Here is a 14,170-nt window from a genome sequence, read left to right as displayed (position 1 = left end):
AAAAAAGGAAAAGCGGAGAAAAATAAACCCCCTTTTTTTAAAAATGATTTTTTGTAAAAAAAAAAAAAAAAAAAATATATATATATATATATATATATATATATATTTTATTTATTTATTTATTTATTTATTTATTTTTTTGTTTTGTTGTTTTTTTTTTTTTTAGATCATAGACTTTTCCTAAACAGGGTCATCTTTAAAGTTATGTCCCCAACTTTCCTCTGTACATAAATGTTTATTTTGAGACAGTAATAATGTCACCTATAACATCATATGGACATTTTGTTGTTCAAGGTATCTGTTAGTGTAATTAATGACGTTATCTGTGTGTTTTCAGATGCCTGAGGAGCAGGCCTTCTGTGTCTTGGTGAAGATAATGTATGAATATGGCCTCAGAGCTCTGTACAAAAACAACTTTGAAGATCTTCACTGCAAGTTCTATCAGCTGGAGAAACTAATGCAGGTCGGTGAAACCATCCTGTATGTTTTAAAAGACAAGTCACGGTGAAATGAAATGCAACATAATGTTTGGAAACACAATCCTAACTGGACATATTAGTAGAGTTTTATAAATGTATGTTTTAGGAATGGACATGTTGGTCTTACATGTTGTTGCAAACACTTTTTTTAAGTGTTGCAGGGTGTTGCATCAGTTGCATTTTCTCACATATCTGTTGCTTGTCAACTTTTCCCTCTGGTCACCAAATATACTTGAATGTCACAAGAATATGGAGAGGTGTGTTGAAAATCAAGCCTCAGTAAATCTGTGATGACACTAAAAAAACCAAATTATCGTTGAACTGAATAAGGCCATTAATAAAATGGACGTAATCAAAGGCGGCAAACAGCACTGGTGGAGGCTTTATTACATCAGTCCACTGTTCTAACTGGATGTGACCATAAACTGTAATATAAACAACGAAGACATAAATTAAAATAGAACTAAGAATTTACATTTCCTTTAAAATGCAAAGTGAATGTGGAAAACCGTATTACTCCTCTCTTATCTATTTTTCTGGAAACCAGAAAAATAGATAATAGGAAAAAATAAAAGACTAAAATGTTTATTAACACTGAGTAAAGCATGTCAGGTAAATGTACATAACACTGTTCTGCTAGCACCAGCTGTTATGCTATCATTAACAAAAATACCAACTTAGTTAATGTGCTAACATTAGCATGGTAGCTTTGAGCAGTCAACATTTTCTACTATGCTAGGATTAGATGCTACTATGCTAAATTATATTCCATTTAGATTTAGCTAACATGTTAATCGACTCTCAATAGACATAAATACCAAACCATAAAAATGCAAAAGTGAGGTTGCTAATTGCTGCTAACTCTATCTGCTATGCTAACATTGGCTAATATATTAGCATGTAGCTAGGTGCTAGATATGGCATTTTAGCTAATAGATAATGCTAGATAATACCACCTGCTATTCACACAGCTGTTGATATGCAATTATTAGCTAAAATACTAACATAATGTTAGTGTAATATAGGAGAATTATTTCTTAGGCAAATTTCTGCAGTTGACTTTTTGCAGCCAAAATTTTTGGAGAATATTTTGAATGTGAATTTCTGCAGACACATTTTTTTAAGTAAAAAAGAATGTGCATTGATAATTGTGCTCAGATTACTAATATTATAAAACACTCCGTATTGACTACATTTTAAAACTATGCTCATTTATGGTCGATCCTTTTCTAATTGTTTTCAAATCAACATTTTATTGGAGTAGAGTGCTGGTCATAGAGTTTCTTATGCTTTTTTAAAGAGCTTACTCTGTGATTTTGGTTTCAATTCGGATCAATCGCTCATTGTTATGTCACTGAAATTTAAAATAGAAGCCATGAGCAGTACTGCATCTTTGCTTTATATTGCTGTGATGGTTCTTTCATCTCACAAAAGACTTTCCTTATCCTTTTTTTCATTCTGCTCCCGCAGGAACAGCTCCCAGACCTTTGGGCCCACTTCCAGGAGCTGAACCTGGAGGCACACATGTATGCCTCCCAGTGGTTCCTCACCCTCTTTACGGCCAAGTTCCCCCTCTGCATGGTTTTCCACATCACTGACTTGCTGCTTTGTGAGGTAAAGGCAGCACAAAGTGGTGTACTTGGAGCATTGTGAGAGGGATTTTGTCTGCATTGTATGTATAGAATCGCTTAATGGGAAATTCAACCATCTGGAAACATGAAATAAGATGAAATGGCAGGGTTAATAGGAAGAAAGGAGAGTGGCAGACATTAGAGGGTTAGCCACCATTATGGATTGACTAAAGTGATTACAAATGGGAATAAAAAGAGATGATTGTGGAGGAAAATGGTTGATCTGAACCTATAGCCACAAGTAGAGATGTGGTCAGAAGTTTACATGCACTCCTCATTGGTATTAATGTTTTTGGAGCTTTTAATTGTGCTTTTAAAACAGTTAGACTGATAAAACTGAAACTAATTAGAACTGGATGCACAACTTTAATTTATTGAATGTTTTTTATAATCCAATCAGAGTCAAAATGTCAGCCTTCAATTTGTACTGTACATACATCTACTTTTATTTTTTAAAATTTTGGTCCTTCTCACTTTTCTCACCTTCTCACATTTCTGTCAAAACGTTTAACGTCCGACAGTTCTGACCTGATATTTTACCACTTGGTTTTTTTATATCACAACTGCAGAAGTTTACATTTTTAGAGTTCCTGGCAAATTATTTACTAATTTAATATAATTAATTAGCTAATTTATTTATTTTTCCTTAACATCCCAGTTGCTCTGTGTTTCTACTATATTTATTGAAATATATTTATTTATTATTATTTTATTCAGGTATTTGACAGGCCTTCAAGAGTGGCTATTTTTAAAATGTTGTTGTGCTTTCTTATGGCACAATAAAAGTAAATCTGATGTGAAATACCTGATCTTTAAGCACATATTTTCAATAGGGATGAGGTTGGGCTGTCGAAGTAAAGATGTGCTGAGATCTCTGCCCTGTTGGAACATTTAATTGTGCACAAAAAGGGTTTTAATCAGAAACTATTGGCTGAAGGTGAAGTAAATAAATCTCGAGGTAATCCTTCTCATTTCATCTTATCTGCCTCTTCCCCATTCCCTTTGTGCAGCTCACCAGCACCACTGGTAATGAAATGGACCCTCAGATTGACCACCATGCTGAGGGTTTTAAGGTTTAAAGCCTCCTTCAAACATGCCAGCCTGCCCTACTTAAAAATTATGAGCTTCAAACTGAGATTTGTGCCAGAAAATCAATAATTTTAAACAAGCTTTAATACATCTGACAGGAAAAGTAGTTGACAGCAAAGAACATTTGGGGTTTATTCAGTTATTTTACCTAATTATTAGCTAGATTATAATTGAAACCAGAATTTCTACAAACATTTAATTATATCTTGTGGCAGAATAAGGGATTAATAGGTGCCAAAGTGATTTCTATTTGCTGCATGCCAGAAAATCTTTGACAGGATTGTTTTAAACTTTCCTCAAGTTCAGAGGTTTATATTTTCTTGGTATTTGATAAAATTGCCTTTTATACTGTGAATATAAAATAATTGAGTATGTGAGTACAGAACTCAGTTCTCTGTGGATATTGACACTCACAAGCTTCAGCTAATGTTTTTAGAAACTATATTGCTGCTGTTTGGTTCATTTCTACATTTTCTTTCAAAATGTACAAATAATTAGCAGGCTCAATATGTTACCTTCTTCCTAAATGCCATGATAGTTTGAGTTCATGTGCTTTTTATGCTGACACATGGTTATTTGAACAGATGAAGGCGGTCACTTCTAGGATTTTGAGACATGAATCAACCTCATCAGAAGCTTTAAAAGTCATTAAATCATAATCTGGGGCTCTGAAATTGTTAAAAAGTATAATAATCTTAGTGTATGAATGTATTTAAACTTCTGATTTGAGCTACTGAATGCTTACAAAAATCAGTTTTTCGATATTTCTTGTAGTGATTCTAGTGATTCTAAAACCTATTGGGGTTTTTTATGAAAAGTTTCTTTGCACAAACAATCAACATGAAATATGTTCCTCCTCTTTCCTGCTGTCCTCCCTCCTCCTCTCTCCTTCTGTGGGCCTGAGGCAGAATAATTAAAAGTTTCCTTGTTTTTTCTCAGCCAATGAGCTGCAGGATGAAAACATGCCAGTAAAACCTCAGCTCTCGCATCCAGCTAAAACTCTCCTCTTTTTGGGTCTAAATTTAAAAATTAAAGAGATTATCTTTATTTTTCTCAGTCTTAGCAACAATCTCCATCTAATTCACAACCTTGTTTACAGAGCTGAACTTGTAAGCCTGTTTCATGATTCAAAATGTTCAGCCTTTGTGTTTACTTCTCAGTCTAGATATTTTTTTCTCATTTGGAAACCAGAACTCAGGGCAGAAACTCATTTCATGTCTTTTTTAAAAGAGTGACCTTGCTGGATCTGCTCAATTCGCCTCACTTTAGTATTTGTGAAAACTTCCTAACACACCCATACTGTGTCCTCCCCTTTCTGAATATTTGGCTTTCATCTCCTCTGATTCTTCCTTGCTGGGATGAGTTGGTATTTCTTTCCCTCACACGCTCCTTTGATCTTGGCTCAGCATGGTAGCACCATCTTCAGGCCCACAAAGATCGGTGTGTGGAGGCAGAGCCCATCCTCTTTTCATTTTCTTCGGTTATTTTTGGAGCGCTCTGGATATTTTTAGCTCCATGTTGCCATGTGAACTGGTTGTCCCAGAGACCAAGGAGAGGGGTGTTCCCATGCAGAGCTGGCATCGGTTCTACATTTTCTTTTTGTGTCAAAATTGAAAGAAGTGTCACAGTAAAATGGAAAGCAAAGAGCAGGTTTTTACAGCAGCCACGGGCATAAAGCTAAGAAAGAAAGCTGTGAAATACTTTTTTAACAGAATATAGACAATATTTTGAATTGTAACACATAGGGAGGTCATACCTGAGTTCATCTTAAAGGGAATGTGTTATGCAAAACTCACATTTTTGCTTCTTAAAACAGCCCAAGCAATAAAAAAAGAATCCCAGTCAGTTTTTGGCAATAAGTTTTTGGTGTCTGAAAAAGGAGCCATTTCAAAAGCCTTCAGAATGTAAGTCACAAATCAGCAGAAAACCCTAGCTGAGCCCAACCCGTTGCCTAGCAACCCAGGCAGAGTCAGCTGGTGTTTTGTTGTCGACTTACCATCCAGAAAACACTTGCTGCATTCTTGTTGGTTGTGCAGGAGGCTCTACTTCTACTTTTCAAAGATGGTTGTATAATTGCACATCTGTTTGTAGCCATTTTCACATGTGAATGTAAACGTTGAGTTGGGGACGTGACCAGCAGCGGTAAATTTGGATTTAAAGTGACAGGACGCCCTAAAGCATCACATTCTGATTGGAGATTAAAATAGGCAGAACTGACCAGACTAAACTTACATTATCTAAGAATGATTTAAATGTTTAGTGGACAATTAAGGCTGGGATTTACTCCAAAAGTGACAGGACAAATGCAGGTTTCTGTGAGTAAAAACTATTGAAATCAATGCATCATTTTTTCTTCCATTTCACTATTATTCTATACTTCCTGTTGACTTGTCACAGAGATCTCCTATAACCCCCTCTCGAAAGCAATGAAATATTTATGTAAGATGTAACTAAATAAAACATTTCAAGAGGTATAAATACTTTAGCAGGACCACTATAGAAATATCTAGTGTTTCTATACGGTATCTTTTACTTGTAGTTTCAAAATGGGGTAATATTGAATCTGGAGAATTAATGTTTTGAAAAGAAAAAATTAAGCTGGTAATGAAACTTAAAGTTTACAATTTTTTGTTTGTTTATTTAGTAACACTTTATTTGAAGGGGGGGTGAATAAGACTGTCATGACACTGTTATAAACATGTCATAAACACCTGTCATGAACATGAATAAGTCTTCATGAATATTTATGACTATTGTCATAAAGCGTCATTCGGTAAATTATGACACTTTTAATACAAAGTTGACATTATTCAATATGTCTTTGTTATGACAACTTGACATTAACCAAGAAATAATTACTGTTTAAACTTTACCTTTAATAACATAAAGTTACCTAATTTTTAAAGTGCAATCAGTAATACTTTTATAACAAATTTATATCAGTAAGATTTCTTGGTTAATGTCAAGTTATCATAACAAAGACATTTTGAATAATGTCAACTTTGTATTAAAAGTGTCATAATTTACCGAATGACGCTTTATGACAACAGTCATAAATATTCATGAAGGCTTATTCATGTTCATGACAGGTGTTATGTCATGTCATGTTATTCACCCCCCTTCAAATAAAGTGTTACCGTTTATTTTTTGTTTTATTTTTTTGTTTTTGTTTTTTTGCAAAGTAACAGGAAAGTTGTCCATGTCGTTTTTCTCTTCTTCTTACATCTTTCTCTGTGTCTTAAAGGGACTGAGCATCATCTTCAATGTGGCCCTGGCTTTGCTCAAGGTTAGTAATATATTCATACATTTATTTAATTCTAACATCTTTTATTGTGTCTAGCTAAGCAATTAGCTTCTATGTAAAATTTGGGCATCCTTTGTTTTAATTTAAGCTTTATTTGACTGCTTATCCATTATTTTTGTTGCAAAAACCTTGATATTGCAAAAAATACTGTACAGTTTGACTTCCACCATCATCATCGTTCTCGTCTCTAAAATCTGGACACTGGAGCGTTGGGTGTCGTTTAAATTCATTTTCTAACATGTGGTGCCCTCAAGTGGACATAAAAAGAACTGCATCTAGACATCGGGAGAGTGAATGCCTTTTCACACTTTGGCATGAATAAAATGCCAAAATGATAAAGAAGAGAGAAATAAAAACAACTTTCTGTTTTATCTGGTTGCTAATCAGAGTTATATGAACTCTTGTTAGTTGGGATTATTTTCTTTCACCAACATCTTCTTATATTGAAACAATAAATAAGACAAATGTATGCATTCTTTATTTCTAAATGAAAAAATGCTGCAGTGGCTTTGTTCATGTCATGTTTTTCTGACTTGTGGTGGATTTTGTGTAATTTATAGTCCATGTTTTGCTGTTCTTTAGAGACAAACATGGGGCCTCCTGTTCTTTGTTTGCAGTAGGGATGTAAATGTACACAGTTGGATTTTAAAGTCTCCGGTCAGTGCTGAAAATTTTGGTGTGAATACATATTTGTTACCCATCTATTAGACAGACTACAGATCTAACTGCATCTGATTTACTTTTCATTTAGTGTCATATTAATGTATTTTTCGTTTTTACAATTTAAAAAAATCTTGCAGAAAAAAAGACAATGTGTCTTTGCTTTTGAACAGATTTAGAATCAAGGTTTTTGGATATTATTAAAATTTTCTTGAATTAGTGACTGTAGAGAATAATTTATCTTAGACACTAGGATGTCTGTGGGCCTTTTATACATCAGGCATGTTTGGCTCCAGTTGACGGTTTCAAAACAAAAAATAGGTAAAGATTAGCTGAAAAGCTTTAAAGTTAGAAAGTTTTGAAAGGCTGTATTAGTTTAAAATGTGGTAGTACTTCATGAAAATATTTTATTAGGGGGACCAAGCCACATGAATAAGTTTGAGTTTGACTTTATTGAACAAAGTTATAAACAAGGAAAATAAATTTAAAACAAACGCAAGAGAAACAACAACAATAACATATATATACACGTTCAAAGCAGAAGTATAAACTTATATTTACACCCACCCCTCTTACATTAATAGGATCACCTAGTGAATTATTATTCATTTTTACTTAGGGTTGTCTAAATCCATATCAATCTCTGGGACAATGCACGCCACTTTGAGCAAGAATCAGTCATTCTATATCAACATAGAACAGAATAGATTTTATTAATCCCCCAGAAGAAATTGCATATTTGTTCACAAATTGTTAAATTATTAGTAAATAAAACATAACCACGAGCAACATATAATTAAGAAGAAATGTATTTTTAAAATGCAATATTCCACGATGCAGTAATAATACACAACTTCGCTAATTAGTAACAATAATATTGATAACAGTCGTAATAACAGTAATTATTTCATATGTGAAAGCATGAAGAGCATCTGCAGAGACGACAACAGGCTGCTGCTCAGAAAACAGCAGAGAAGAACCTTCTTTTGAAAGTACAATAGATATTTCACCAGCTGTATATTTTATTGAAACAAATGTTTGTTTTGAATAGAACAGAATAATTTATTCATTGCATTCACACATAAAAAAACCGATGATGATGCAAATAAAACTTCAAACGATACCAATGTGAATATAACAACATGGCTGTGAAGAAACAGTAAGTTTGATCATGTGGTAAAACTGTGTGAATGTTTATATATTTTTGACAAATTAAGCTATATAGAAGCAAAGTGGAGATTTTGAGGATTCAGTGGTTTGAAATGGGAACAAATGAGGATGGCCAGGATGATGAAGAGGAGGAGGAGGAGAGTGGAGGAGCTCCCACTGCCTGCCTCTTATTGGCCGGTCATGACGACATTATCCTCCGATGCTCCCTCCTCCTTCCCTCCTGCGCTCCCCGCTGCTCTCGCCACCCCTCCCTTCATCTGCGCTCGCCTCCCTCCCTGCCCAGCTTAGCAGTTGCTATCCACATCACAACAGGAGCATTGACTATAACATTAGCAACGTGAGCCAGAGGGAGAAAATCTCAGCTTTCGATTCTTTTTATCCCACCCTCTTCATCTTTACCTTCCTCGGATTCATGCTCGGAGCATCTTCTTTCCCTCGATTTCTCGCCTTTTTGCCTCCTTCTCCTCTCCTTCCATCTCTTCCTCTGCTCTCTCTCTGCTGAACATTTATTTCTACCACGCGTTTCTTCCGTCCACCATCTGCAACGAAGCCGCCCCTGCCAGCTGTTAGCATTTCAGCAGTTAGCATCACAAAGGTTGGGAGAGGCTTCATGGGAAGCTGAGGTCTCTTTGCTTTGCCTCGCCCCGGCTGCTGGGCAGGACCAACATTTCTGACAGTGCTACTACAACATCGACTCATGCCAGCACTCATCCTGTGTGGATCAGAAGTAACTTCCTCTCTGAAGGAGCTGGCTTCATCTGAAAGATCAGACCGGATGCCCGGCTGCTAACAGGATCCTGCTGGAGCAGCTGACTGGAAAATGATTTTACTCGCTAATCCTGCGTGGATCTGTGAGGAAAAAGAGCAGTTTATGTTTTCTGTTCCTTCTTATTCTGGTTTTTAATGCATCACTGGTTTGCGTGAGTCTAGCACCCACTCAGCCATAAAGTAACACAGAGCATCATCTCCTGCAGGCAGAGGAGAGGTGCCACATTTCCAGCGTTAACAAACCTCCTCTTGTCTCTCTGCGCCGACTGTTCCAGCTTCAGAGAGCGGATGAAGAGCTGTGTTGTTGCTTTGCATTTCAAAGAAAGCTAAAGCGTCGTCAGGGGAGAAGGGATTTGAAGTTTAACATAAAAGAAGAAATCAAAAAAAGGTGGGGTTCTCGTCTCCGCTTCAGTTTCATGGAGCAGCAGCCCACGTGTTGAGCCGTTTTGTTGCTAGGCGACAGCATACCGGACTGGAATTGGTCGGAGTTTTTGCAGAGGAAGCCGAGAGTAGGAAGTGTGACTGAATTTCCAGAGTGAATAAATACGCTGCTGTAGGACTCGGCATTATGCAGACGGTGGTGTCGACTCATCGTTTTCTGACTGTGGTTCTGAGGCATCGGGGGGCCGAGCTGAGGCTCTGACAGCGGGACAAGCTGAGGGGCCTCCACACTACGTCCACCCAGACTCAAACAACCCTGAGAGATCGCCGCTAACTGAGTTCCGTCGCACCCCGCCGTTGCTGCGCCAACGTCGAAACTTCTGCCCGACACCCTGGAGTCAGCTGCCAGCCTGGCCCCGGAGCGGGACGACCCCTCCCCCCTGCCCTGTCCCACGCCGCCGCCGTCTCCGCCACGCTCCCCGCCGCCCTCTCCGCCCCCTGTCCCGGCCCTGAACCCTCACCTGAGCCTCCCGGCAGCATGCAGGGCGTTGGAGGATGGTGAGGGAAAAGAGGAGGAGAGCGCCCAGGGCAGCCAAACCTCAGCAGACCCTTACTGCAGGGTCATGGACCTTCTTGGGATGGGACACAGACTCTTCGTCCCCAGGCTGCTGGCGGTGAGACGAGACAAACTGGAATAAACCTCCTGGATTAAATTCGCACGGCATGCATTGTTGATTTTTCTGACTCATCCTGAAGATAGAATGAAACAAAAAGCAAAATTTCATCCCATTATTTCATCTGCGATTAGGACTGGAGAATAAATCAATAACAATATGTATCACAATAAACACATGACATGATCAATATCAATAGATAATGTGTCTGACGGAATATTTAGTAGATAGAATATTCACTGAACTCCGCAGAAACGCACAGCATTCTGGGAGACGTAGGCAGAGGAAAAACTTTAGCTGCTCAACTTCTAACGGGAAGCTAAGCAAGATTGGGGGCATCAACTCACTCTTTGGTTACCTAGCAACGACCTCCTGAGTAACTTGTGGTTACCTAGCAACGACCTCCTGAGTAACTTGTGGTTACTTAGCAACAACCTCCTGAGTAACTTGTGGTTACCTAGCAGCAACCTGCTGAGTAGCTTGTGCTGCAGCAGTTTAAGTTTCGCCACTGTGCCTCATAACTTCTTAAAAATGAAAAACAACTGCGCTGAGTGAAAACTGTGGATAAACTGGAACTGTCACGCCTCCAGTTTGGCTGTACTTCAAATATTTAAAACAAAAGATTAATCAATAGTTATTGATATTGACTGATGTAAAATGCTTTTATGTTTTCCAGTCGTATTGTCCTGCCCTTTCCTAGATTACAGGGGCATGCATAATGACTCTGCTTCCCTCAGACTTAAGTTTAAGGTGAAAATAAAGCTGCTTTCCTCCTTTTTATGACAGCTACTCTTTAATGAACTTAAAAACTTACAGAAGCAAAAACAGACATGTTCCTTCACATAACTGACCCAAAAATCTGCCCATGCCTTCTTTGTATTAAATAAATATAAGAACTATTAGCAGAAAGATTAAGAATTGTAGCAAAGTAAAAAAAAAAAAAAGAAAAAAGTTTGCACCTTAAATTTTACTTCAAACGTATCTCTACCCCTTGAACTTCTCCAGATGTTGTCACATTGCAAAATTGTAGTGTTTTTTATAGAGATTTTATTAGATGGATCAAACAATGTTTTAGATTTTCTTACAGTTCTTGCAGAAAAGGAAAACTCTGGACATTAGAGAGTGACTTCCAGTGCAAAAACACAAAATCATACCAAGGATGTTTGGTGTAATTTCTAGTGCAAATATTTTAATACACTTGAAATAAGACAAAACTAACTTAAAAGTAACTATTCAGCCAGATATGGGGGCTTGTTTTAACTCAATAATTCCTTGACATTAATTTAAAAAGTTCTAGTTATAAGTGAAATAATCTGCCAGTGGAACAAGACATTTTGACTTATGCGATGGATGTCTTGTTCCACTGGCAGATTATTATTTTGGTTATAATTAGTACTTTTACATCAATATTGAGGACATATTGACTGTAAACAAGCTCCTATACTCTGATGAAAAGTTACTTGTAAGTTACTTGTCTTATTTCAAGTGAACTAAGATATTTGCACTAGAAACTAGAACAAAAACACTTTAAATTTTATGTTGTCAGTAAAATTTTAATATTTTTCTCAATAAAAAGAGATTACATTTCTCATTTTTACTGTTCTACTCTATCAAGTATTTGCTGTTCATGTTAGCAGAAACTGTGCTGCCTCATGTATTTACCTGCATGACTCTGACCTTGTTGTTAATCAGCTTGCATGCAGAAGGAGACACATTGTGGAGTCTCTGTGCTTGGTGTTTGTGCTGCTGTGTCTCATCCACCTCTTCTTGTCTCCCCCCAGACGTCCAAAGAAGACCTCCTGCAGGCGGACTTTGAGGGGGCTCTCAAGTTCTTCCGGGTCCAGCTACCGAAGCGCTACAGAGCTGCAGAGAACGCGCGGCGGCTAATGGAGCAGGCCTGCAACATCAAGGTACCACAGGAAACCAAAATGCTTTTGTTTGGTGCTCAACTTCATTTTGAACTATGAAATTAAGAAATAAAAACTCGGCACGCTCTAAATACCGTCCTGACTTCTTACTTCATAACTCACATGGCTTTATGTGCATTCTTTTGGAGCCTTTAAGTTTTAGTGCAGTGACTCTTTTAAAGAAATGCCGTTAGAAAATAGTGCTTTTGGAAAGAAAAAAACTGAAAATCTAACATTTGCTTTTAGAATAAGCAGAAAAAAAACAACAAATAGACATACTCTTTACCGTCTTTCTTTTACATTTTATAATTTAATTGTTCTTCAGGGAAATAGGAGACCTATTTTTTCTCAGAACATCAGTGTCTGTTTTCGTTAAATTTCCTCAGGCACATGTTACCATCTTGCTGCTGAAAGTAGGCTGCTGGTATTTAGGGAATTTGCTGAAATCACCAGAGACCATAGCAGCACAGCGTGTTCTTGATATGTATGCATGTGTGTATGTCAGCAGGGGACTGATGGGATAGGAGTAGGAAAAAGGTACATAACCAGGAAGGTTTTCCATTTGTTAGATTTTAAAGGATTATTTTTGCTCCCTTTTAGGCAAGACACAAAAGTACAAGACTGCAATCTAGAGTAACACGTTCTAGGCGTTTGTTTCACCCACTGTGTGACTGTGTCTTAGTTTTAGTACATACAGGATGTCAACTCTGTGACTCACTTCTTATCTCTGGCTTACTTGTGAAATCTTGTAGAAGTACAATGTGTACAAAAGCAAAAACATATTACATATGCATAAATATGCAGATTTGTCAGCCTTCTTCTCATGAATGAGAAGCAAATGCTGCTTTCTTTCACATTCCTTTTTTGAATTATAGTAAAAGTCAAATCATGCCATTTCCAAGCCTTCCTGCAGTTCCTGCTTCCTTGATTTGGTTAAATATTGGTTCATTCTGAGGTTTTAACTTGTCTATACTGCTTAAGTTAATGTTTCAACAATATTCTGGATTCTCAAACATTAAAAGCACTTCCTGATTCCTCACTGCTACTTAATAGGTGAGATAAAGAAAAAGCTGTATCTTTTATACTTTGTATCTCGTTCTCTTTATCTTTCTGTACTCCGTTTCTTCTTGTATCTGTTCTTTATTTATCTTTTCCTCCTTGACTCCTGAAACATGAGTTCCTTTTGACTAAAGTTTATTTTTTGCCATTTTCTCAAACAGAAATGCAAATATAACATGCAATTGGATGATTAGGATTTTCTGTCCAACTTTTTCATTCTTATTCAACTTGTCTTAAGCAAGGCCGTCTGCATGATTAAACACAACTTCATCTTTTTTTTTTCTAAATAAAACAGGGCGTTGCATTTTACGCTAAAAAAGGGGAAATTGCAAAAGAAATTAGTTTTATTGTTTCTCTAAATTAGGACCTTATTGCAGACATTTTCTTGTTTATAGAAATGCAATCCCTGCAAAGAGCCAGGATATTCAAATCCTCCACGTTCCTTAACAGACAGAGGTTGAAAGCTGAAATAAAAGAAAGCAGCTGGGCAGTTTTCTGTTTGGTGTTCCTGTTAAGTGTAGAGGTTTTACTCGCTCTCACAGCCTAAGGGAGTGCATACGTTTAACATACATCTTTAAAAATACTGTTTCTCTTTAAAAAAAAAAGCTTCTTCCATCTCGGTACCACCACAAAAATAATGAAAAAGCCAAAGTTTGAGACTTCAGTAACAACTTCCACACTGAGGGTTGTTACTGTTAGTGCAACTTGGTAAAGCAGAAAAAGATCAATTTTTTCAGTTTCCAACCTGATTGTTATATATCAATTATCCCAAGCTGGCAGATAATTGTCAGATTCTGGTTAACAATTTATTTTTGTTTGCCTGAATTTATTCTAAACTAAAGTTTGGTAGAAAACTTTTTGCTAATTTTGCTTAATTTGGAGCCGGTAGATTTTTGTACTCATCCGCAGAGAGCTCTAGTGGAATTTGTCAGAAAAATAGTTTAGGATCTGTGGAGTCAAAGGAACATAAGCTAACAATCACAAACCAAAACCAGTCTTCAGTTTTGCACTCATGAGTTAAAAAAATACAGATCATGAACACATATTG

General features: G+C 36.9%; 1 protein-coding gene across 1 annotated transcript in view; it reads left to right on the top strand.

Moving 5' to 3' along the window:
• The window catches only part of LOC106950201 (rab GTPase-activating protein 1-like), a 25,329-nt gene extending 13,206 nt beyond the window's left edge, over positions 1-12,123 (top strand). The window contains exons 4-7 of the mRNA XM_015036888.1: positions 338-463; positions 1,950-2,093; positions 6,444-6,485; positions 11,938-12,123. Of these exons, the coding sequence (XP_014892374.1) occupies positions 338-463; positions 1,950-2,093; positions 6,444-6,485; positions 11,938-12,123 (498 nt within the window). The remainder of the gene's footprint in view (positions 1-337; positions 464-1,949; positions 2,094-6,443; positions 6,486-11,937) is intronic.
• The last annotated feature ends 2,047 nt before the right edge of the window (positions 12,124-14,170 follow it).

Source organism: Poecilia latipinna, unplaced genomic scaffold (assembly GCF_001443285.1).
Source record: "Poecilia latipinna isolate Pla-1442-1.1 unplaced genomic scaffold, P_latipinna-1.0 Scaffold385, whole genome shotgun sequence".
Classification (NCBI taxonomy): domain Eukaryota; kingdom Metazoa; phylum Chordata; class Actinopteri; order Cyprinodontiformes; family Poeciliidae; genus Poecilia; species Poecilia latipinna.
Note: the sequence above shows the minus strand (reverse complement) of the source record. Positions and strands in the feature narration are given on the sequence as shown.